Source organism: Pseudophryne corroboree, chromosome 1 (assembly GCF_028390025.1).
Source record: "Pseudophryne corroboree isolate aPseCor3 chromosome 1, aPseCor3.hap2, whole genome shotgun sequence".
Classification (NCBI taxonomy): domain Eukaryota; kingdom Metazoa; phylum Chordata; class Amphibia; order Anura; family Myobatrachidae; genus Pseudophryne; species Pseudophryne corroboree.
In genome coordinates this window covers 1,121,056,062-1,121,083,039 of record NC_086444.1, presented here as the reverse complement: position 1 = coordinate 1,121,083,039, position 26,978 = coordinate 1,121,056,062, and the positions used below count along the sequence as shown (strand labels likewise).

The 26,978-nt window shown below is 45.8% G+C and overlaps 1 protein-coding gene across 2 annotated transcripts in view; it reads right to left on the bottom strand.

Annotated features, from left to right (window-relative positions):
• Positions 1-891: 891 nt before the first annotated feature.
• BOD1L1 (biorientation of chromosomes in cell division 1 like 1) overlaps positions 892-26,978 on the bottom strand; it is a 142,959-nt gene continuing 116,872 nt past the window's right edge. For both annotated transcript variants that reach the window (XM_063922880.1, XM_063922890.1), the window contains exons 19-21: positions 19,689-19,854; positions 16,340-16,456; positions 892-2,384 (exon numbers count right to left, since the gene is read on the bottom strand). In XM_063922880.1, the coding sequence (XP_063778950.1) occupies positions 2,264-2,384; positions 16,340-16,456; positions 19,689-19,854 (404 nt within the window). In that variant the 3' untranslated portion in view covers positions 892-2,263. The remainder of the gene's footprint in view (positions 2,385-16,339; positions 16,457-19,688; positions 19,855-26,978) is intronic.

Sequence of the window (26,978 nt, the reverse complement as noted above, 5' to 3'; positions counted from 1 at the left end):
AATACCGCAAGTGCTGTGCAGATTTATATTCATGGGCAACAAGCTAAGGCAGTTGTTCCCAAACTTCTTTGAATCCCAGCAGCCTAGAGAATTAGAATTGTTTTTACGGAATCCCTAGGGAAAGTTTCTTATTGAGAAATTTAAAAGGTTAAATTAAGTAAATTGTGTTTATATGTCATCCATAAGGTGGGTACACACTAGGCGACGTGCTCTATGAGCGACGTCGCCTAGTGTTTACCCCTCACGTGCCGGGCGGTCGGCGGCTGGGCATACACACTGAGCGATATGATGTTCATATCGCTCAGTTACGTCACGCAGCGGCTGGGCAGGCAGCTCTTGGAAAACAGTCCAGATTGAGTTGCCTGCATGGCTGACAGCGAGGGTCGTTAACGACCCGCGCATCGCTGGTTGGCGGCATACACACTTGCCGAGAAAATGAGCAACGTCGCTCAGGAGGGGTGAAAATAAGCAACGGCTTTAATTTTCTCAGCAAGTGTGTATGCACCTTTAGGTTCAATTGGGTGGTAAGGAACAAGATTTGTTTCTGTACATATTTTATGGCTGCCAGCCAGCAGCAATGGTTTTGCCTATTACATTGACCATAAATATTTTCAATTGGTCCTTGACCATAAACCCAAGGCACCCCTTCAAAGGTCCCAAAGCACCCCAAGGTGCCATGGCACACAGTTTGAGACCCACTGAACTAAGGGACAGTCTGTGTTCTGCAGTTTCAAAAGCATGTACAACTAGGACAGGGCACAAAGAAAAATGCATCTTTGTCATAGAGAAGAAAAAAATAGCTTAATTCCTTTCTGCACATCCGTTGCAGAATGTCAGAGCAAGCCTGAACTGAGCAACTTACCTCATTAATATTATTTAAAAAGCAATGGGTCTTAAGAATTTTTTTTTTTTAATAACGGAAATCATGTTAGTATTGCTATTAAACAAGCAATATTTTACAAAGGCGTAAGTAAAAAAAATAATAATATCAGAGTAACATGGCACATATTATATATCTCATCATGACCTTTCAAGCCATATAAAAATAAGCAGAAATATTCAGCAACATATTACAACTCTCAGCACGTTGAAACCAGTTTAGTATTTATGTTGGAAAAAAATGTAAGTAAGAAATGATGCATCACAAAAACTGCAAAAACACACAAAAAAATATCAGTTATAAATAATAAAAGCAGAAGGCAATGAATAATGCTTCATTAAAGCAAATTTTTAAGTTTGGCAAGTTGCCTGTAGACTACAATAGAACAATAGCATAATAAAACAGAGCATTTGCTCAAAAAATAAAAAAATAAGCTCATATAGTAGGGATCTGAAAAAATGTACACGCAGAAAACAGTCTATACAAGCATGAAACATTTCCTAAAAGTATTTACAAAAGCAAACTACGCTTGAATTAACAAGCATTAGAACTATACGTGTGTTTCTTTCCAGCAGATCTAGTGTTGCAATGGTAATTTTTAAGATTAAAAAAATAAAAAATAAAATGCAAGTATTTTGAGAATTTTTTTTTAATTTACAATGCAGTTTTCAGACCATAAAGTCTCTGCATCTGCAAATTGTGAAAATGGAAGAGAATTGTATCCTACATAGATTGTAAGCAACCACTTTGAGCATGATCCACTATTATTGGGAAGGCAGCACCTCAAATCACTAGGAACTAGTGACGTCATTGGTCTCTGGGGAACTCGTAGGCTGCCTTCTCATGAACAGAGGAAACTGGAGGCAGTATTTTAGTGGGGTGAGCCACTGTTTATGAAAAAGCACCAAGAACAGGTACAAGTCAAATAAAAGTTTACTTAAAAGGAAGCATTAAGGGTGGGCTGATTGGCTGATTATTCAGAACTTCAATACATGTAAGTCTTCTTGACTAATTTCTTTTGTCTACACCAGAAATGAAGGTGATAGTCGATTTGTTAACAGAAGAAAAAGATGGGGAATTAGTTAACTGAAGAAATTTATGGAATCTGTCCAATGACCTCTGTTTATAACTTTTCAATCTATATGTTACATATTTATACAATATACTGAAGAAACACCAGATATCACTCATTTGTACAGTCCATAATTTCAAATACAGATGGGGCCTTCTACGTACAGCTAAGAATATGAAACGTCTGTGCCCCATTAGGTGGCGCTAATATTGTATATTCATTTACATTTCTAAGCACCTGTTTAACAACTGACTTTTTACAGTTTAAATTAGAATATAATAATATATACATAACAAAAAAATGTCCGCAAATCATTGGCGCTTCATTTTTTTTGCTGGCACTTCTTCTGAGGAGTGTTGACCTCGGGTTCTTGTTCCTTGCGGACTGGGGTCTCTCCGCCTCTTTGTTCCACTTGCTTGCAGTGGGGCATACCTAAGGCAGAGCAGTCGGTGAGAAAGCAGCAACAAGAACATGTGGATGAGGTTTGTTTAAATAAAGAGGTTTTTTTTTTTTAATATTAATATAAATCTCATATGTAAATTCTTAAGGTGTGTACACATGGTGAGATCCTTGCTATGTCCGATTTTGACTATGCGATTTCCCTTGTACTCCCCCAGAGCCCAGAAAGCACAGATAATAAGATTTTACTTACCGATAAATCTATTTCTCGTAGTCCGTAGTGGATGCTGGGGACTCCGTCAGGACCATGGGGATTAGCGGCTCCGCAGGAGACAGGGCACAAAAATAAAGCTTTAGGATCAGGTGGTGTGCACTGGCTCCTCCCCCTATGACCCTCCTCCAAGCCTCAGTTAGGATACTGTGCCCGGACGAGCGTACACAATAAGGAAGGATTTTGAATCCCGGGTAAGACTCATACCAGCCACACCAATCACACCGTACAACTTGTGATCTGAACCCAGTTAACAGTATGACAAACGTAGGAGCCTCTGAACAGACGGCTCACAACAATAACAACCCGATTTTTTTGTAACAATAACTATGTACAAGTATTGCAGACAATCCGCACTTGGGATGGGCGCCCAGCATCCACTACGGACTACGAGAAATAGATTTATCGGTAAGTAAAATCTTATTTTCTCTGACGTCCTAGTGGATGCTGGGGACTCCGTCAGGACCATGGGGATTATACCAAAGCTCCCAAACGGGCGGGAGAGTGCGGATGACTCTGCAGCACCGAATGAGAGAACTCCAGGTCCTCTTTAGCCAGGGTATCAAATTTGTAGAATTTTACAAACGTGTTCTCCCCCGACCACGTAGCTGCTCGGCAGAGTTGTAATGCCGAGACCCCTCGGGCAGCCGCCCAGGATGAGCCCCCCTTCCTTGTGGAATGGGCCTTGACAGATTTAGGCTGTGGCAGGCCTGCCACAGAATGTGCAAGTTGAAATGTGCTACAAATCCAACGAGCAATCGTCTGCTTAGAAGCAAGAGCACCCAGTTTGTTGGGTGCATACAGGATAACAGCAAGTCAGTTTTCCTGACTCCAGCCGTCCTGGAAACCTATATTTTCAGGGCCCTGACAACATCTAGCAACTTGGAGTCCTCCAAGTCCCTAGTAGCCGCAGGTACCACAATAAGCTGGTTCAGGTGAAACGCTGACACCACCTTAGGGAGAAACTGGGGACGAGTCCGCAGCTCTGCCCTGTCTGAATGGACAATCAGATATGGCTTTTGTGAGACAAAAGCCGCCAATTCTGACACTCGCCTGGCCGAGGCCAGGGCCAACAAGCATGGTCACTTTTCATGTGAGATATTTCAAATCCACAGATTTGAGCGGTTTAAAATGTGATTTGAGGAATCCCAGAACTACGTTGAGATCCCACAGTGCCACTGGAGGCACAAAAAGGGGGTTGTATATGCAATACTCCCTTGACAAACTTCTGGACTTCAGGAACTGAAGCCAATTCTTTCTGGAAGAAAATTGACAGGGCCGAAATTTGAACCTTAATGGACCCCAATTTGAGGCCCATAGACACTCCTGTTTGCAGGAAATGCAGGAATCGACCGAGTTGAAATTTCTTCGTGGGGCCTTCCTGGCCTCACACCACGCAACATATTTTCGCCACATGTGGTGAGAATGTTGTGCGGTCACCTCCTTCCTGGCTTTGACCAGGGTAGGAATGACCTCTTCCGGAATGCCTTTTTCCCTTAGGATCCGGCGTTCCACCGCCATGCCGTCAAACGCAGCCGCGGTAAGTCTTGGAACAGACCTGGTACTTGCTGAAGCAAGTCCCTTCTTAGCGGCAGAGGCCATGAGTCCTCTGTGAGCATTTCTTGAAGTTCCAGGTGCCACGTCCTTCTTGGCCAATCCGGAGCCACGAGTATAGTTCTTACTCCTCTACGTCTTATAATTCTCAGTACCTTGGGTATGAGAAGCAGAGGAGGGAACACATACACCGACTGGTACACCCACGGTGTTACCAGAACGTCCACAGCTATTGCTTGAGGGTCTCTTGACCTGGCGCAATACCTGTCCAGTTTTTTGTTCAGGCGGGACGCCATCATGTCCACCTTTGGTCTTTCCCAACGGTTCACAATCATGTGGAATACTTCCCGATGAAGTCCCCACTCTCCCGGGTGGAGGTCGTGCCTGCTGAGGAAGTCTGCTTCCCAGTTGTCCACTCCCGGAATGAACACTGCTGATAGTGCTATCACATGATTTTTCGCCCAGCGAAGAATCCTTGCAGTTTCTGCCATTGCCCTCCTGCTTCTTGTGCCGCCCTGTCTGTTTACGTGGGCGACTGCCGTGATGTTGTCCCACTGGATCAATACCGGCTGACCTTGAAGCAGAGGTCTTGCTAAGCTTAGAACATTGTAAATTGCCCTTAGCTCCAGTATATTTATGTGGAGAGAAGTCTCCAGACTTGATCACACTCCCTGGAAATTTTTTCCCTGTGTGACTGCTCCCCAGCCTCTCAGGCTGGAATCCGTGGTCACCAGGACCCAGTCCTGAATGCCGAATCTGCGGCCCTTTAGTAGATGAGCACTCTGCAGCCACCGCAGAAGAAACACCCTTGTCCTTGGAGACAGGGTTATCCGCTGATGCATCTGAAGATGCGATCCGGACCATTTTTCCAGCAGATCCCACTGAAAAGTTCTTGCGTGAAATCTGCCGAATGGAATCGCTTCGTAAGAAGCCACCATTTTTCCCAGGACCCTTGTGCAATGATGCACTGACACTTTTCCTGGTTTTAGGAGGTTCCTGACTAGCTCGGATAACTCCCTGGCTTTCTTCTCCGGGAGAAACACCTTTTTCTGGACTGTGTCCAGAATCATCCCTAGGAACAGCAGACGTGTCGTCGGAAACAGCTGCGGTTTTGGAATATTTAGAATCCACCCGTGCTGTCGTAGAACTACTTGAGATAGTGCTACTCCGACCTCCAACTGTTCTCTGGACCTTGCCCTTATCAGGAGATCGTCCATTTTCTTTGAAGAAGAATCATCATTTCGGCCATTACCTTGGTAAGGACCCGGGGTGCCGTGGACAATCCCACCGGCAGCGTCTGAAACTGATAGTGACAGTTCTGTACCATGAACCTGAGGTACCCTTGGTGAGAAGGGCAAATTGGGACATGGAGGTAAGCATCCCTGATGTCCCGGGACACCATATAGTCCCCTTCTTCCTGGTTCGCTATCACTGCTCTGAGTGACTCCATCTTGATTTGAACCTTTGTATGTAAGTGTTCAAATATTTCAGATTTAGAATAGGTCTCACCGAGCCGTCTGGCTTCAGTACCACAATATAGTGTGGAATAATACCCCTTTCCTTGTTGTATGAGGGGTACTTTGATTATCACCTGCTGGGAATACAGCTTGTGAATTGTTTCCACTACTGCCTCCCTGTCGGAGGGAGACGTTGGTAAAGCAGACTTCAGGAACCTGCGAGGGGGAGACGTCTCGAATCTCCAATCTGTACCCCTGGGATACTACTTGTAGGATCCAGGGGTCCACTTGCGAGTGAGCCCACTGCGTGCTGAAACTCTTGAGACGACCCCCCACCGCACCTGAGTCCGCTTGTACGGCCCCAGCGTCATGCTGAGGACTTGGCAGAAGCGGTGGAGGGCTTCTGTTCCTGGGAATGGGCTGCCTGCTGCAGTCTTCTTCCCTTTCCTCTATCCCATGGCAGATATGACTGGCCTTTTGCCCGCTTGCCCTTATGGGGACGAAAGGACTGAGGCTGAAAAGACGTTGTCTTTTTCTCCTTTATACGGCAATACTTCCATGTGCCGTTTGGAATCTGCATCACCTGACCACTGTCGTGTCCATAAACAACTTCTGGCAGATATGGACATCGCACTTACTCTTGATGCCAGAGTGCAAATATCCCTCTGTGCATCTCGCATATATAGAAATGCATCCTTTAAATGCTCTATAGTCAATAAAATACTGTCCCTGTCAAGGGTATCAATATTTTCAGTCAGGGAATCCGACCAAGCCACCCCAGCGCTGCACATCCAGGCTAAGGCGATCGCTGGTCGCAGTATAACACCAGTATGTGTGTATATACTTTTTAGGATATTTTTCCAGCCTCCTATCAGCTGGCTCCTTGAGGGCGGCCCTATCTGGAGACGGTACCGCCACTTGTTTTGATAAGCGTGTGAGCGCCTTATCCACCCTAAGGGGTGTTTCCCAACGCGCCCTAACTTCTGGCGGGAAAGGGTATACCGCCAATAATTTTCTATCGGGGGAAACCCACGCATCATCACACACTTCATTTAATTTATCTGATTCAGGAAAAACTACAGGTAGTTTTTTCACACTCCACATAATACCCTTTTTTGTGGTACTTGTAGTATCAGAAATATGTAACACCTCCTTCATTGCCCTTAACAAGTAACGTGTGGCCCTAAAGGAAAATACGTTTGTTTCTTCACCGTCGACACTGGAGTCAGTGTCCGTGTCGACCGACTGAGGTAAAAGGACGTTTTAACGCCCCTGACGGTGTTTGAGACGCCTGGACAGGTACTAATTGGTTTGCCGGCCGTCTCATGTCGTCAACCGACCTTGCAGCGTGTTGACATTATCACGTAATTCCTTAAATAAGCCATCCATTCCGGTGTCGACTCCCTAGAGAGTGACATCACCATTACAGGCAATTGCTCCGCCTCCTCACCAACATCGTCCTCATACATGTCGACACACACGTACCGACACACAGCACACACACAGGGAATGCTCTGATAGAGGACAGGACCCCACTAGCCCTTTGGAGAGACAGAGGGAGAGTTTGCCAGCACACACCAAAACGCTATAATTATACAGGGACAACCTTTATATAAGTGTTTTTCCCTTATAGCATCTTAATATATATAATCATATCGCCAAATAAGTGCCCCCCCTCTCTGTTTTAACCCTGTTTCTGTAGTGCAGTGCAGGGGAGAGCCGGGGAGCCTTCCCACCAGCATTTCTGTGAGGGAAAATGGCGCTGTGTGCTGAGGAGAATAGGCCCCGCCCCCTTTTCGGCGGGCTTCTTCTCCCGTTTTTCTGAGACCTGGCAGGGGTTAAATACATCCATATAGCCCCAGGGGCTATATGTGATGTATTTTTTAGCCAGAACAAGGTATTCTCATTGCTGCCCAGGGCGCCCTGCACCCTCCGTGATCGCTGGTGTGAAGTGTGTGACAACAATGGCGCACAGCTGCAGTGCTGTGCGCTACCTCATGAAGACTGAAAAGTCTTCTGCCGCCGGTTTCTGGACCTCTTCACTTTTCGGCATCTGCAAGGGGGTCGGCGGCGCGGCTCCGGGACCGGACTCCATGGCTGGGCCTGTGTTCGATCCCTCTGGAGCTAATGGTGTCCAGTAGCCTAAGAAGCCAATCCATCCTGCACGCAGGTGAGTTCACTTCTTCTCCCCTAAGTCCCTCGTTGCAGTGAGCCTGTTGCCAGCAGGACTCACTGTAAAATAAAAAACCTAAAAACTTTTTCTAAGCAGCTCTTTAGGAGAGCCACCTAGATTGCACCCTGCTCGGACGGGCACAAAAACCTAACTGAGGCTTGGAGGAGGGTCATAGGGGGAGGAGCCAGTGCACACCACCTGATCCTAAAGCTTTATTTTTGTGCCCTGTCTCCTGCGGAGCCGCTAATCCCCATGGTCCTGACGGAGTCCCCAGCATCCACTAGGACGTCAGAGAAAGTACTGATTTTGATTATCTGTGTTTGAGATTTTGTCTATATACAATTTTGACTAAGTGCCAATTTTGACTTTACTTTGTACTAGATAGTACACTAGATAGTCAAGATTGACTTGCCTGCACAGTCTATCTATCCTTACGATATCGACCCCACGGGAGCGCGCATCGGGATCGAATCTGTATCGCAAGCAGCCTTACACCTTGAGATAAGCAACTTTTCATAAGTATAGTCAAAATCTTACAGATTTATCTTTAAACTTGTTTTCCCTGCACTAAAAATCATACACAGGACATCATTGAAACATACAGTAACCAGCACAGACTGTACACTTGGTGTAAGACATTATGTAACTATTGTTGAAGGCAGAGTTCAACACTGCAACATTTAAAAGAACACTTGTTTTTGTTTTCCAAAAATGCAAAGGAGACATAACTTTTTACCTCAGATTCAGTGAAACAAAAATACTGACTCCATGCACCTAAATTGAGCCCCACAACAGTGGACACCGTTCAACCTAAGTGCTCCAGAATGCAAGTTATTTATTTATTTTCAGAATGGTATTTGCAAAATCAGTACTTACGGATGAGCCAAACCCCACACATGGCAACATTTAGTGCTCAATAAGACAAGCAAGTTGTTTATACCTAGGGCATAGCTACCATAGGTGCAGGAAGTGCTCCTTCCTTGCCAAAGTTTTTTCACCATTGGGTGGTACATACTTACAAACGTGCCTTGTGGCCTGCAATATAGTTACTTATGTCCCTTAACATGCTAATTTGTGGTGCAAAATAAAATGGAGGGCACTATAATGTTACATAATATAGCCGGGGGCACTGTGGCATAATATGAACTGGGGGCATCACTAATGTAGGATAATATTAACTGGGGCACTATATGTCATAATGTTACTTGTGGGTACTGTGTTTCATAATGTGTACTGGCAGCCCTACAGTGTGATATAAAGTGAACTACGGCACAACTAAAGGTCATAAAACAAACTAGGGCGCTGTTAAGCAGCATAAAGTTAACAACTGCTGCAGTGAGATGTCTCTCAAGAAGCATTGGGGACAAAGGCCCCTTCAAAAATGTTGCTATGAGGCTCACAAAGTTCTGGCTACGGCCCTGTCTTTTAGGACTCCTGTTATTTTGCACAAAATCAAGACAGTACATGAGGGAAACCAGCAATGACCATGATCCACCCAGCGAAAAACACAGAACTATCAGTTATAAGTAAGGTGCTGTAATGGGGCCCACACGGTGAGATTTGAGCCTATACAATCTGTGCTATGCGATATGCTACTTGAACTACATGCTATTTGAACTGCATCCGATTTTGAATACACTACAATGTACTATGTGTGCTGTAGTACAAATATACCTGCCTGCACATACTATTTTGCCTTGAGATATGGACTAGACGGGAGCGCGCATTGTATCGCAAGGGACAACACACACAGTGCTATTTGAACTAGATACGATGCTATTTGAAATAAAAAGATCAAATAGCATGCGATAATTGTACCGTGTGTTCATACAGTACATAACAGAGTACATACAGCTGTGGAACGAGCACTATCACAAAATGTGGGCTCCACGTGCCTCCTCTCCTCTCAGAAGAAAAATAAAATAATAATCTAACCACTATTACACTGCAACTAACTGATGTGCCCGGTTTCAAACGGACAAAGGTTTGCTGGCTGGAACATTTTACCCCTTTCACCCACTTAGGAGTCGAAGAATCGCTGCTCAGTGGGTGGCTGCAAATAACGGTCACAGTTTCCAGACCACTCAGCAGGTCACATGTTCCAGATCAACAAGACAGGTGCATAGGGAGAGTTCACCAACTGTCACATTTTCCAGAGAACAATGGTGATGCATTCTAAATGGCAGGCGGACATTTTGCTGCATAACTCCAACACAAAGCTACCAATTACAACACCAATATTTTTTTGCAAATCCATGGAACAAGAGCTTTGATTTGGTATATGATGCCCTGCTCAGACAACGGCATCATAGAAAAGGAATGTTATGGTAGACTTACCATTGTTAACTCTCTTTCTGTGAAGTACATTGGGTTCCACAGGTAAAACATCGGGGTATAGAGTGGATCTTGATCCAGAAGCACCAACAGGCTAAAGCTTTAGGCTGTTCCAGGATGCATTGGGGCCTCCTCTATAACCCCGCCTCCAGGCACTGAGAGCTCAGTTTTGTTAACCAGTCCAATGCAGGAGCAGGCAAGAGAGAAGGCAGATGTTAGTCACATAGAACCACACTCTCACGACAGGAGGAGAAGGTACCAGCGACTAATGCCACACAACCCAAAGAAGCTAGGTGCATCAGGGTGGGCGCCCTGTGGAACCCAATGTATCTCGCAGAAAGAGTTAATAATGGTAAGTCTACCATAACTCTCCGTTTCTGCAGCAGGTTACATTGGCTTCCACAGGGGAAAAAAATCTGGGATGTCCTGAAGCAGTTCTTCATGGGAGGGGACACGCCTTAGTGGATGAGAGAGTCCGGCGTCCAAAGGAAGCATCCTGGGAGGCGGAAGTATCAAAGGCATAGACCCTAATAAACGTATTCACTGAGAACCACGAGCCGCCTTGTACAATTGTTCTGTGGACGCACCACGGCGGGCCGCCCAAGAAAGTCCAACAGACCGAGTAGAATGGGCTTTAACAGCAGCAGGAGCTGGGAGTCCAGCCTGCGCATAAGCTTGTGCAGTCACCATTCTAATCCATCTGGCCAAGGTTTGCCTATTCGCAGGCCAGCCACATTTGTGGGAACCAAACAGGACAAAAAGGGCATCTAGCCTCCTGATAGAGGCAGTTCTCTCCACACAGGTTCGGAGAGCCTGAACCACATCCAAAGAACGTTCCTTGGAAGACAAATATGAAGAGATAAAGGCCAGGATCACAATCTCTTGGTTAAAGTGAAATGATGACACCACCTTAGGTAAATAACCGGGGCGAGTTCGTAGAACTGCCTGGTCACTATGAAATATCAAAAAGGGTGGACGACAGCACAACGCGCCTAAGTCCGACACCTGTCTTGCAGATGCCATAGCCAGCAAAAACAGGACTTTGGACGTTAGCCATTTAAGGTCCACGGATTCAAGAGGTTCAAATGGAAACTCTAGCAGGGCATTTAGCACAACAGACAGATCCCATGGAGCCACGGGAGGAACATAAGGAGGCTGAATCCGTAGAACACCATGAGTGAAAGTTTGAACGTTGGGTATAGACACCATTTTTCTCTGAAACTAAACCGACATGGCAGATATGAACCTTGAGGGAGGCCAGAGAAAGACCAAAGTCTGGGCCTCGTTGCAGAAAAGACAGATTTTGGAAGTTCCGAATCTATAAGCATAATAATTCTTATCAGCACACCTGGTGAAGTAAAAATGTCAGACCCTGTAATAAATCCGGACAGATGCCTGTTTGTGGGCCTTCAACATAGTTTGGATAACCGCCTCGGAGAATCCTTTGGGCCTCAGGAGTGATGCTTTAAACAGCCACGCTGTCAAAGCCAGTTTGGCCAGGTCTGGGTAGAGACAAGGGCCATGTACGAGGAGGTCTGGGCGCTGAGGAAGTAGAAGGGGATGATCTGTCGATAGACCCTGCAGGTCTGAGTACCAATGCTGTCGAGGCCATGCTGGAGCGACTAGAAGTAGTATTCCTCCTTCTTGTTTGAACTTCCGTAGTACCCTGGGCAGGAGTGACACTGGAGGGAACACGCAGGGCAGCCGAAAGTTCCATGGAACCGCCAGTGCATCCACAAACGCTGCTTGAGGATCCCTGGTCCGAGATCCAAAAACCGGAACCTTGTGATTGTGTTGAGACGCCATGAGGTCTATGTCTGGTAGACCCCACCTGTCCACTAGGAGTTAAAAGACTTCTGGATGAAGACTCCCCTTCTCTGGCATGCACATCCTGGCAACTGAGGAAGTCTGCTTCCCAGTTCAGGACACCTGGAATGAACACTGCCGATATGGCTAGCAAATGGCGTTTCACTCAACAAAGGGTTTTTGACACTTCCATCATTGCCATGCGACACAGAGTGCCGCCTTGATGGTTTATGTATGCCACAGTGGTGGCGTTGTTTGATCGTACTTGAACAGGCCTGTTCTGTACTAGAGGCAGGGCGAGAAATAGTGCAATGAACACTGCCCTCAGCTTCAGAATATTTATTGGATGGAGTGATTCCACCATGGTCCAACGACCTTGAAAAAAAGAGTTTTGCTACAACACCGCACCCCATCCCCTCAGACTGGCGTCCGTTTTCAGCAGGACTCAGTCGGAGACTGAGTCGGAGACGGCCCCTGCTCAATTGATGGTCCTGGAGCCACCAGGTCAGCGACAGACGAACCTCCGGAGTCAAAGAGATCATGTGAGATCTGATCCGATGAGGCAGGCTGTCCCACTTGGAAAGTATTAACCTCTGTAGTGGGCAGGAATGAAATTGAGCGTACTCTACTATGTCGAAGGTCAACACTATCAGGCCAAGTACTTGCATCGCCAAGGGTATGGACACTCTGGGGCGACGAAGGAAGCATCTTATCCTGTCCTGTAGCGTCAGGACTTTTTCTGGAGCCAGAAACAGTCTCTGACTGTGTGTGTCCAGGAGTGCACCATGCTCTGAGTGGGTACCAGCGAGGACTTCTTCCAATTGATAAGCCACCTGTGGCCTTGCAGGAAGGTTACTGTCAGTTGCAGATGACTGAGGAGGACTTTGTGGGAATTTTCTAGAATCGGCAGCTCGTCTAGGTACGGAAGGATTCTGACTCGATGGTGACGGAGATGAGCTATCATCACAGCCATGACCTTGGTGAAGAGCAGAGGAGCCGTAGCCAGTCCAAATGGCAGAGCCTGGAACTGACAGTGGAGGTCGCCAATAGCAAGCTGCAGAAACTGCTGACGCGATATGGCAATATGTATATTCAAGTATGCATCCTGTATATCCAGGGATACCATACAGTCACCAAGTTCCATAGCCAGCACAATTGAGCGCAGTGTTTTCATACGAAACCTGGACACTCTCACACACTTTGAGATTTGAGGTTGAGTATAGGCCAGTAAGACCCATTTGGTTTCGGGACTAGAAACAGGGTCGAGTAGTAACCTTTGCCTCTTTGGGACTGAGGTACCGGCACAACCTTTTGTAGAGTTTGTGCCTTTAACGGATCCAAAGAGAGCCGTAGTGCAAAACTGGAGAGGGGGACGTCTCTGGAAAAAGACAGCGTACCCGTGAGAGTCAACTTGCAGCACCCATGCATCTGAAATGGTCTTTAACCAGACCTGGGTGAACAGTAGAAGTCGGCCTCCCACCCTGGGATCCCCCAGAGGGAGTCCCGCTCCGTCATGCAGCAGGTTTGTGATGTTTAGAAGCAGGCAGACGGGCTGCCCAGGATTGTTTGGCTTTGGCCTTTGTGGTTTTGGGTGCATGAGACTCTCGGGTATGACTTACCTTTTGCTTTCCCTTGAGGCCAAAAGGAACGAAAAGTGGAACCTTTTTCCTTCTGTGCAGAAGGATTAGTAGTGGAGAGGAAGGCCATCTTAGCAGCTAATTCAGACACACTTATTTAGGTCTTACCCAAACATAATGTCCCCAGTGAAGGGGAGTACCGCCAAGATCTTTTTGGAGTCCAGGTCCACTTTCCATGACCTCAACAACAGTATGCGGCAAGCCAGGACAGACGTGGTCGACGCCTTGGCTGCCAATACACCCGCCTTAGAGGACGACTCCTGAATGTAATAGGTAGCAGTGGTAATGCGAGACAGGTAATGTGTGGTATTGTCAGATATATCCTCGGGCAGTCCTTCCTCTAATGCCTGAAACCACGCCTCAATACCTTTTGCAGCCCAAGAAGCAGCTATAGTAGGTCTACAAATATAGTAGGTCTACGAATGGCTCAAGTAAGGGAGTATACAGACTTCAGGCATCCCTTCACACACTTATCTGTCGGTTCCATCAATGAGGTGACAGTGGTGACAGGCAGAATGGACGACACAACGAGGTGGGTGACGTGAGAATCCACTGGCGGTTGAGTTTCCCATTTGTTACACAACTCTGCAGGGAGAGGATAGCAAGCCAAGTCCCGTTTTGGCAGAGGGAAATTCCTCCCTGGATAAGACCAGGGTTCCCGCCTGATGATCAGAATGGGGTCTTAAGTTTAAACAGCAGAAGGTGCTTAAAACTATATCAATTTTCTTTGCCACAGTAGTGGAATCATCATCAGTGATTTGAAGGATATGCTTAATAGCATCCACTAAGGCAGGGACCTCAAACTGCAAGGGAGAATCCTCATCAGTAACACAGGATTCAGTGTCCAACAGGACCGTATGCTCCCCCTCCTCTTCAGATGAGACATCAGAGAGATTTGTGGATTACGAGGATGCAGCACGCTTAGAGGACCCAGAGACATGGGAGAGACCTTGTGTAGTTTTCTGTCTAACCAGAGACTGATTAATTTGCAGCAGCTGGTTAGACAAAATTTTCCGCCCAAGGCGGATTAACCACAGGGACAATATGTGGTGGCAGTGGCACCGGTAGTCCCATAGGGGGCGCTATGCGTTCCACCAGAGTACCAAGTAGGTTGGTGAACGCAGCCCAGGGTGGCTCCATTGCAGATGCAGAAGCTGCGGACTGACTGGGAGGCTTATGACAATTAGTACACAGACCGTCATATAATACTTCCCCCTCCTAGACCGAAGGTATATATCAGAAAACTTGTACAATATATTCTGCAATAGGTACACTCTTTCTTAACTGACGCTGTCTGTATAGACACATGTAGAATACTCAAGTGTTTGTAAAGTTTTAGCGTGGGATCAGTATGAAATACCTACAATTAAAATCCCGACTAGGTCAAAATGCTGACAAAGTCAAAATACTGATATTTAAAATACAGACATTTAAAATGTCGATAGGTCAAAAAGTCGACACAAGTTTTTGTGTGTATGTCGACATAGGTCGGCACAGACACCGTATAAGTGTACTGCTGCGCTGGCCTTGCTTCGGGCACACTATTATATTCCAACTCCAGGTCCACTGGGATGGTGAAGTATGAAGAAGTCGGTTTCAATACAAAAATCATGAAAAACGCATGTCGACTTTTTGACCTGTCGACATTTTAAATGTCGGTATTTTGACCTTGTCAGTATTTTAAATGTCGGTATTTTGACCTTGTCGGGATTTTGATTGAAGGTAAATTGACTGCATCCGCTCAGCGCTGTATACAGGTGGCTTTACAAGGGAGACCTTGCCCTGCAATCCCAGAGACCAGCAGTAGCTATGCTCAGAAGAGGACGCCTAGCGTCTCAGCGAGGGAATGAAGGAGAGTGTGAGGCAACTCCAGGGCGAAAAATCTATGTGGAGATGGCGCCCTGGGGAGGTGCTACAGGTCAAGTGCCGGTTCCCCTATGCTTGCCTTCCACCGCCGATACTACAGAGCCGTATTAAATGGGGCGTTCGTACACCCAACCTGTATTCTTGCGCCCTGGCGGTCTAGTGAGGTCCCTGCTCGGTGACAGTGTCCACGCCAACGTCTCTGTCCATATCCCTAGACCGACTGGAAAGCGATTTAATGGAGTGTCCCGCCTGGGGGACCCTCTTATCTTCTCCCTTCATAGCAACCACACAAACTAGGAGAGCATTCTGCCACTGTGTGCCTAAGCCAGGACGTCTCCGTCGCAAGTATCCGGGAACTGAGCCGCGGGAGTATGCAACGCCGCTTGGGAGGTGATAGAGCTGCAGCGCTGAAGTGTCACCCTGACATACAGTGCTGACAGCCCGGAGAAGAAATCTTCTGTCAGAAAAGCTTTTTCGGGGCTGCCCAGTGCAGCCTTCCAATTAGGTGACCTGCTGTTGCAGGCACCAACTCGAAACTGAGCTCTCAGTGCCTGGAGGCGGGGTTATAGAGGAGGCCCCAATGCATCCTGGGACAGCCTAAAGCTTTAGCCTGTTGGTGCCCCTGGATCAAGATCCACTCTACACCCCGATGTTTTCCCTTTAGAAGCCAATGTAACCTGCTGCAAAAATAAGTCATAAAAGTCATCCTTCTGCTATTAATAGTATATACTTTCATAGATTGAGTTCTATAGAGTACATATAATTACTAAATACTTTTTCAGTAGATGACCCTGTATTATAGCTGAAGAATTCACAGAAAGTATACAGTGCTCAAGACTTTTCCCTGAAAATGGGCTTTGGGGGGAGTGGGGAAGCGGAACTGCACTTACGTATTCTTTGGGGACCTGCCGGCCTTTGCTTTGCTCCGTCTCTCTGTTGAAGAGGAAGACTGCTCAGGACTGCCTAGTTTTGCTGCTGCACGAGTTGTTGGCTTGTGTGGCAGTTTCCTAAAATTTACAAAGACATTAAATGGTTACTTGCAAATGCACATTCCTTACATTCATAATAACAAGACTTCTGTACACATATGCAGTTATCACAAAATTAGTAATTTATCCCCGTATTCTTGATTTTGAAAAAAATTCTGTCGGGGGTGCTGCCTAATGACAACTTGCATGAATTCAAAAGGTAACGGAAAAAGAGGTCTTAAAGTGGAGCACATTAAATTAAAACTTCACTTTCATTAAGTCCACATAAAATGTCCACATTTGAAGTTTTAATTTAATATACGCCACTTTAAGACATCTTTCCCTCTTACCTTTCACATTCCTTATGTGTCTGACAAACACCTGCACAGAACGTGTATAAGGCTCTGCATTTCTATGTACAAAAATAAATCTTATTAATGCTGCATAAATTAATAGGAGGGATGTCTTCCAATAAGATGGTAATAAAATGAGAAATGTCAGACGCTCCCTAGTAGGTTGTACCTGAAACGTGCGGCATTAAAAAAATCAGGCGCAGTTGACTCTTTGGCAGAGGTGTAGCTAGGTGGCATGGTGCCCGGAGCAAGGGTTACATTTTGGCGTGCCCCCCCCGATGTTCTGAACTGGAAGCACAGCCAACGTGTGGTGGCATGTTACATTTGAAAAGAAACAATATTTAAAATTCAAAAAAATTGTGACATGGCCGGTTCTAGACCTTGTGGAGCTCAGGGCGAAAGTTTACTTTGGGTGTTCCCACGTTTAAAATAGGGACAGTATGTGCCGAATATAGGGGCATGGCCTCATTGGGAAGGGGCATAGCCACAGAACAGTACCAATTCACATTACACCACACCACACAGTAGTGTCCGTTATTCACATTACACCACACAGTACGGTACCCCTTATAGATGTTATGCCACATAGCAGAGCCCCTTATATATGTTACACTATGGTAGAACCCCTTATAAATGTTACAGCACAGTAGAGCCGATGTGGAAGTAGCTGTATTTAACTATTTACTTGTTTAATTCAAATAAATGAAAAAGACTATATATGCCCCGACAGCAGCAGCCAGGGCACAGAGAGCTGCTGCAGGGCATAAGTACCCCTGCTGCACAGCTACAAGCAGACAGTGAGACATATAAAGAGGGCGGGCAGAGCTCCGGCATGTGCTGTCAGCATCTCCTGCAGCCGCCCCTGGCCTGTCCTGTTCCCTACCTACTCTGCGAGTCACTGTGTGCCCCCTCTGCTCCTCCTGTACAGTGGCCCGTTTGAAGGGGGGGGGGGGGGAGGCCGGCGGCACGTCCTCTAACTTTTTCGGCACCCAGAGCTCGCGTTCCACCGGAGCCGCCCTCACTACACCCCTGTTCTCTGGATGTTTGCACGTCCTGGGTCCTGTTTCCATGCTTACTTGCATTCATTTTAGGATGCATATGGTACTTTTGTGACTGCCAAGCAAAGATGACTCGCAACAAAAACACAGGCTGAGCAGAATGGTGGCTTAGCTATTGGGTACAAATACTATTCATAGCAAACTGTGACAACTGAAGAGAATTGTGTCCCACACATAGTGGTAGTAACCACTCTGCGCTCCTGTATCTCCCTGTTGCTCAACTGTAATGGTGGCTGTTAAATAACTGGAAGCCAAGCTGCACTACATTTTGCATTTACAACCAAAAGGACGATAGTGCACATGCATGCATGGGACTGCTGAACTGTCCAGATGCAGGATAGCTGAACTCCCACTTCTAGAACTGCTCCCTAACAAACTGCTGTGCCCGAGGTTGGACAACTCGTCCGCAGTTTGCAGCATGAATAATATATATATCTTTGGTAAACTATAAACAAAGGTAAGGAGCGCTAATTTGTAGTACAATTAATTAATTTAATATCAATTTAAAAACACATACATATAACAAGACCTCAAAATAGAAATCTATAAAAGCTGATACTTCAATAAGCTCATCGTTGTGCACATAGCTCTAATTAGGAACTCAGAAATATTGTGTCCAGTAATAACGAGTTCCAATTATGGGACACAGAAACAGGTATCAAAGATTTTGCCGGCCAAAGCTCATTTATGGATCCGGATATCCTCTTAAAGCCTGGAAACTATAGTGTGTCCTCCAGATGCACAGGCAATAATTAACGTGCGGGCAGCTTCAGGACTATTAATAATAATACTCAGTAACAGTTCGAAGAACAGTGAAGTGAGTCTATGCAGACAATGCCCTGAAGCTATATTATGCCCTACAGATACACAGGTGTTAGTTGTAGTACTAGCGGCTTAAGGATAGTTTGTAGTAGTACTTCATACAAGTTCAAATAACAGTAAATTAGGTCCATACAGACGATGCTCTGCAGCTTTATTATATCCTACAGATACACAAGCGTTAAATTAACATACTAGCAGCTTCAAGACAATCTGTTATAGTACTCAGTGCCGGTTCAAATCTCAGTGCAGCATGAATAATGAATGGTGCATCGTTGGGACAGAAGGAAAAGGTAAGCTCCTGCATAGCAGGATAAATCAGATCTATCTGCCTGCCTAGATACAGAGACAAGAGAAGACACTGAAGATGAGGAAGAGCTCCATTATATAACATCCAAGGGTGGCATTTTGTAACGGTCTCTACCTATCTAGAAGGGAGATGACCAAACTCACGGGCTGTCATGAGATATTCAGTATAAACCATCTTTTTTTTTTTTCAGGGCCTACTGATCTTTAATAAATCCTAGAATTTATAGGAGTAAACTCCTAGAATTTCAAAGAGAAATATTTACAGACGCTCAAGAAGAAAACAAAACAAACATATCAATGATACCACCTGTGTAAAGGGCCCCATACACTAGAACAATAATGCCCAATTTCATCTATTCGGGACGATATATCGAATGAAATCGGGCATATCGGATGTGTTTTACATCCGATGCTATGCGCGTTCCCGTGAGCATTGGATTGGATACCCTAGACTGAATATGTGCTGCACTCGTGATATGTTGTGCAATCACAACCATGCCTGCGAGGTCCAAGATACATCGTATGCAAAAGTATAGCATGCGATGTATCTTATGCAATCCTGCCCCACCGGGAAGCTGCTGGGGTGATCGCCTGTGACATGAGGGTCCGACATGTCGCAGTAGTGTAAGGGGCCCTTAACAGTAAACATAAAATCATGGTTAATGTAAAGGTGCATGGATTAATCCCAAATCACTGGAAGTGTCGGAGAAAACATTAGTCTTGATTAAGTACCTCTGTGCTTCTAGGCGAGAGGCTGCTCTAGTTGTGGCTCCTCTATGTAGGTCTTCCTCTTCATCATTCTCACTATCATCATCATCATCTTCCTCCTCTCCATCCTCGCCCTCATCCGCCTCATTACATTCTGATTTTTTACGCTTTTTCTCTGATTCTGAACTGTCTGTAATGACATAAAAGTATATGAAATAAGCTATGCAGGAGGAACTTCTTTTCACTCTCAAAGAAATAAACAAAGGGTCATGATTTCTCCACAATGCACAAGGTTTCAGCAGATGACATGTTTGCTGCCAGGGGTCTGTGTCTATTTCCTGGCTCATCTGGCCAAGCAAGATGTTACAGTAACAGACTACGTCACTTTCAGAAAGAATAGCTTTGTTATTTACCCTGATTCGTATTTTTGTTACATAAGGAAGCAAAAACATGGACAGGAATAGCACTTCTAAAGCACTAGGTTTGGCCTATGGTATGTATGTTGACCATAATAAAGATGGTGGCTGGTACACGCTACATTTATATGTTTTTGCCCATAATGGGCGGTATTCAATTGATATATCACACCCGATCGCCTGTCCAAAGTGACGGGAGATCGTGGGGCGATATTCAATTATTCCCTGTTTTAACGCATATTGCGCCCATAGAAGTCAGGTTTAGCCCCTAAATAAGGAGAGTTATGGTAGACTCACCATGGTTAACTCTTTCTGCAAGGTACATTGGGTTCCTCTCGTGGGTAAGTGTTGTCGCGACCCGGCGGGGAGTTGTTGGAGCGACTCTTTCTAAGATACGTATAAGACGCTTTTTAGAAAGATCGCTCACAAAAATAGTAAGACTATAAAAATAAAATAAGAAAGCTTATGGCAGCTAAGAAACCAGCAGCCCTCTTGACCATGGTCCGGCTCCTGCAGCACCAAACAAAAAACTGATTTGCCTGAGCCAGGAGGCGGGGATATATGGACAGGCCCGTTGCATGCTGGGAGACCGTTTGGTGCAAATCCGTTGTCGTGTCATCATATCCCAATGTTATTATGAGGATAACCTGTGGACCATGCTGGAGAAACATCAGGGTGTACAGTGGATCTTGATCCAGGGGCACCAACAGAATAAAGCTTTAGACTGTCCAGGGATGCATTGGGGACTCCTCTATAAACCCCGACTCCAGGCACTGAAGCTCAGTTTCGTTAACCAGTCAAACGCAGGAGCAGGCAAGAGAGAATGCAGATGTTAGTCACATAGAACCACATTCTCACGACAGGAGAAGGGACCAGCGGCTAATGCCATACAAACCCATAGAAGCTAGGTATGTCAGGGTGGGCGCCCTGTGGAACCAAATGTACCTCGTAGAAAGAGTTAACAATGGTAAGTCTACCATAACTCTCCGTTTCTGCAGCAGGGTACATTGTGTTCCACAGGGAAAAATCGGGGATGTCCTAAAGCAGTTCCTCAAGGTAGGGGAAGCGCCTTAGCAGGTATCCAAAGGAAGCATCCTGGGAGGCGGAAGTATCAAAGGCATAGAACCTAATGAACGTGTTCACAGAGGACCACGTAACTACCTTGCACAATTGTTCTGCGGACGCACCATGGCGGGCCGCCCAAGAAGGTCCTACAGGCCGAGTAGAATGGGCATTAATAGCAGCAGGAGCTGCGAGTCCAGCCTGCGCATAAGCTTGTGCAATCACCATTTAATCCATCTGGCCAAGGATTGCTTATTCGCAGGCCAGCCACTTTTGTGAAAACCAATCAAGACAAAAAGGGAATCTGACCTCCTGATAGAGGCAGTCCACTCCACATATATACGGAGAGTCCTTACCACATCCAAAGACTGCTCTTTGGAGGACAAATCAGAAAAGATAAAAGGCGGGAACCACAATCTCTTGGTTAAGGTGAAAATAGAATTTTAATTACCTACCGGTAAATCCTTTTCTCGTAGTCCGTAGAGGATGCTGGTGTCCATATAGTACCATTGGGTATAGAAAGGTCCTTTGGGAAGCACTGGCACTTTAAGAGTTTAATAGTGTGGGCTGGCCCCTCCCTCTATGCCCCTCCTACCAGACCCAGTCTAGAAACTGTGCCTGATAGACGGACATACTTCGAGAGAAGGAAATACACAGATAGTGGTGAGATTCACACCAGCTCACACATAACAAGAAAAGGAAAGCCAAGCTAACCAACTTGGAACAATTCAACAACGGCTGAAACAACAATACTGAACCAAGTAACAACGCAGGAATACAAAGCACTGGGCGGGTGCACAGCATCCTCTACGGACTACGAGAAAAGGATTTACCAGTAGGTAGTTAAAATCCTATTTTTTCTTACGTCCTAGAGGATGCTGGGGTCCATTTAGTACCATGGGGATGTACCAAAGCTCCCAATACGGGAGGGAGAGTGCTGAGGTTACTGCAGAACAGATTGGCCTCTGAGGACCTAAAGTTTGGTCAAAGTATCAAACTTGTAGAACTTAGCAAACGTGTTTGGCCCAGACCAAGTAGCTGCTCGGCAAAGCTGTAAAGCCGAGACACCCCGGGCAGTCGCCCAGGAGGAACCAATTTTACGAGTCGAGTGGGCCTTAACAGATTTTGGACACGGCAAGCCTGACGTAGAATAAGCATGCTGGATAGTAAACCTGATCCAACAAGAAATAGTCTGCTTAGAAGCAGGACACCCAACCTTGTTGGGATCATAAAGGACAAACAAAGTGTCAAAGTCGAAAAAAAACATGATACATATCCCTTGTACTAACCCCTCATGCACATGCACGCTGCTCGTGCACCTGGTCCACCGTGCGTACACATACCCGCAAGTTGCGTAAGAGACGCTCCAGCGACTCTTGCGCATGAGATGTGTATTTACGGCGGAGTTTGTGAGCGTGTAGCGTGCGACTCGAACGTAGCATATTTAACCCAAATAGTGCATTTTGTAGATATTATTCCCCTAGACCATGTCAGCGAGTATGATTAGTTTAAACAGTTCCTGGACAGAGAGATTCCTCTTTGCATGATAGGAAGGGTCAGATAAAGGTTGAAAAGTGGTGTCTAGTATCCAGCTGGAGGGTATTTTAAGGGTAACATTCCGGAGTTAGTTAGGAAAGGATCGCTCGCTCCTGCGTATAGTTATGTACAGAAGTAGATTATGAACATTAACTGTATTTGCTGTAAATTACACATGCGGCGGGAATCCTGAGGATACTCCCACCAGAGCAGTTGGGGAAAGACACAGCCCACCTGTTCAAATCCACCTATGACCTTTGCTGTAATGTAGAGACACATCCCTGTGTCCAATGAACAATGAGATTACAGGGACCATTGTATTGCGAATGTATGTTGTGTATATAAAGACCACTCTTGCCTGGCTGGACACAAGACTCTGAACGCTATCTACTTGACGAGCGGAGGACTGAGATACAGGTTGCGCTTGCGAACACACACGTATGTATATTCTCTGTAGCCATCATTATTCTCTGTTATTCTGTTAGATTTCCTTGTTAGCTTGTAGTGTATAACTTGTATCTGTTTTCCCCTTTTTCTCTGAATAATCCACTGCGGTGTTAGAGCCCTGTGGTTTACCAAAACCCAGTGTTGTGTTTTGACTTTCCTGCAAAGGGCTTTCTTAGCGTCTTAATCGCTATAACAGCATAAGCATTGTTAAGGTTTTTAGGCGTTACATCGTTACAGTATTTGACTACTAAGGTTTAGAGTATAAGCACACCCATACATTGTTTTGTTAACAAGATTTACTGTATATCATTCTGTGAGCGTCCGTGCCGCTCGTGTCTCACGTCCACGGCGCAGCGTCTGCTACGCTAATAGCGTAGCAGTACAGTACTCAGTACGCCAATAGCGTGCTTGGTACGAAGCGTGAATCCGTGAGCGTACGTGCCGCTCGTGCGTCGCGCCCACGGCTTAGCGTCTGCTACGCTAAGTGCGTACCCATATGGTACTCAGTGCGCAAATAGCGTACTTAGTCCGTAGTGTGTGTAATAAGTCTAGCGGCTCCACGGTAATCGTATATAGCTTTATGTTTTAAGGTAATATTTGACATTATCAATTGGGGGCATCGTCCGGTCCTCCTCATATCCGCAGCCTAGCAGGACAAGGCAGACTTTTATCTATAGCAAAGGGCAGGAAGGTAGTATCCCCTTTTAGCCGTTTTGTGGTCGGGGATACACTGGTGCTGAACTGATAAGCGTCTGCTCCGCATGGTTTGTAGGGATGCTGGTGGGATCCGAAAGGTAAGAACGTAAAGCTATTGTTTTTTTAAATCTGTTTTATTTGTTTGGTGCCAACTGCGCACGCAACACACGTAACGCACGCAACACACGCACACACCTGTATTTTATTTGTGTATTTTGCATATCTACCCGCTTGTTTGCCATTAGCATTGATCACGTGCTGAGAAATTTGTTGCTATTTAGTTAAAAGTAAAGAGTAATATTTAAGGGAGTAAGTGTAAAACACACACGCAGCCTGGCCCAGTTATAAAGGTTCATACAGGAGATACTGTGTGGTGTTGGTAAGCGATTATAGTTGAATATCGTTTACATTTATAGAAGTGTGTTATTTGTGTTACTGCGGACGTATCCGGCCTTTGTACACGTGTCTCGGACAGCGTGCGAGATTGCGTACGCAACGCAAAGGCCTACACATGTGGCGTATTTTACGCAACGTGCGTACAGGTACGCCCACTTAATACAAATCACACAATAGCATTGTCTTAGTTTAGGCGACATGGTAGCCACGCGATAATAGCACAAATTGATCAGTGTCCAAAATTTAGTTTAAAAGATCCTTCTCTTATTGCATCACCTCTGGGACTAGGCTGTTTCACCTGAATGAAAGTTAATTTTTTGTACAGAAAAATCAAAGTGTATATGAGTGAACGAGCGTGTGTATGCAAATAAAGGTTTTGTGAACTCGGGATCAGGGATCCCATAGGGCACCAGTGGAGTGAACACTCGGTGGCGTGAGATTGGCTTGCTCACGTTAACGTTGATAAGGTATAAAGGAGCAAGGTAGCAAGTTTAACAGCAGACCAAGAGGTCGGCGAAGTCAGAAATCCGCTAACTAGGTCAAGCGAAGCTCTGAAAACCGTGGCCTGAGAAAGGTCAGCGGTGAGAGCGCAGCCCCGGGGGTTTGCGTAGTACCCATATAGGCCCGTTTAGAGAATACGCTCCGGCTGAGGTTTCGCAGCCTAAACAATCGATTCCGTTGGTCGTGCAGCGGATAAGTAATAGTTACTTATACGCAGTGCGACTGTACCGCACGATACTGTGTGCATTAGTTAGTTCAACTTGATACCCATTACGCAATTTGCGTACAATCGCGGGGTCCTAGACGCTAATTGTACACGCAACGTGATTTGTATAGCAGGTTTTTTTTTTATTTTAAGGGAGTTTCGCTGTTCACTCGGGAAATCTCCAGCAACTGATATTTACTGGGAGGGGTAGCATACTCCCACACGCTCTCAGTAAATAGAGGTTACACAGGGGCCCTAGGTTGGGTACGACCAGCACTGCGGACAGTGTGTAGGTGTATTGGCCGACGTGGGTGAGAGTGAGTGAGAGAACTCGTTAGACTTTCACCGTTGCCTTATATTGAATAATTTGGTTTTTGTAGGAATTCGCTGAGAAGGCAATACCTGCAAAGAATGGGGGCCAGTTGCTCAAGTAAGGGACGATCAACCAGGGTTCAGGTTGATATTCCGCGACCCAAAGGGTCGGCAAGGGACATAATGTGTGAGAAATATGGATCACACGCAGAGATTATGTGCAATGAATGGGAACATATGACTGTGGATAATAGGGAACCATTCCCTAGGGTAGGCAGTTTTAATCCTGAGGTGTTACAAAATCTAAGGAGAAGGATAAATCTGATAAAATCCGGAAGACAAAGGATTAGACATTATGATTATTTACAGTTATGGCAACAGGAGGGTGAGATACAACAGGGATTAGCTCAAGCAGCTGGTTCCAACCCTAGCAGGAAACTGATAGCAACTGCACCACCACCACCGTACATTGCAGGGGAGAAAATCGCTACAGAGAATGGCATACTGGTATACGATAAAAGTGCACTTAATAAATGTATTGATAAGAGTAAAGTAGATAAATGTGTTAATGCTAATGCTAACCCGTGCAAGTTGTATCCCATCTTAAACTTCCCTCAGGACTGCGACCCAGAAGATGAGCCCATATCGGCACTCTCTCTAGCAGCCACCATACAAGAAACTCAAGTGGGCACGGCCCAACCAGTAAGAGCAGTAGCAAAGGCCCCTAGTGGAGGGACAGGTGAGGTCGTGTCCACAGGTAAGTACGGTACTGTACATTATGCAGAAACATTTGCACCTCACATTGTAGAGTCAACACAAAATGATGTAATTGAACTGAATCCTGTCAGGGTGATCGCAGTCCCCAATGGAAAGACTGACGCTCTGGGAATCACTCCCGTCAGGAACATTGCTATGCATTGCCCCTGGTCCCGGACAGAATTGAGGACAATTATGTCTGAATTTCCCGATCCCAGGAAAGATCTAGTCGCATGTCAAAAGTTTATTAAAGAACTAGGTAACGCCGCCGAACCCAATAACAAAGATTGGCGGACAGTGCTAAGGGCATGTTTGCCTTCCAATATTGACCCCGTGAAATTCATCGCTGACTGTAGATTAGATGAAGAGGTACCTCTCACTGATGAGTACAATCAGGAGAACGTAAAACAGATCAATCTGCAGTTAGGAGTATATTTCCCAACTGTTGTCAAATGGAACAAAATCTTTTCCATTAGACAAAAAGAAGGTGAAACTGCTTCTGACTATTTCCATCGAGCACTGCAGGAAATGGCTATATATACTGGGATCGAAGACATTAAGGATAATGTGCACCATAGGGAGGTAGCGGTGTCTGTATTAATGGACGGGTTAAAGGAAGTGTTGAGAACCAGGGTACAAACCACTCAACCTAGCTGGAGAGGTATCTCGGTGGCTGCCTTGAGAGAGTCCGCTATTGAGCATGATCGGAACATCATTAGGCACAGGGAGTCACAGGGGGATAAGCTGATGACAGTAAGTATACAGGCCCTTACAACAAGGTCACATCAGCCTAAACCCCAGACCCCTGTTGGTAAGTCGTATGTGATAACATGTTTTAAATGTCAGAGAGGACATTATGCACGAAATTGTAATTTTAAAGACCCACATAAGGTATATCGACTCCCTAGACAAGAAAACGACCAAAGTTATGCCGCACGTAATTGGAATCAGGGATCACATAGGGAAAATGTTGGGCCGCACCTGTAG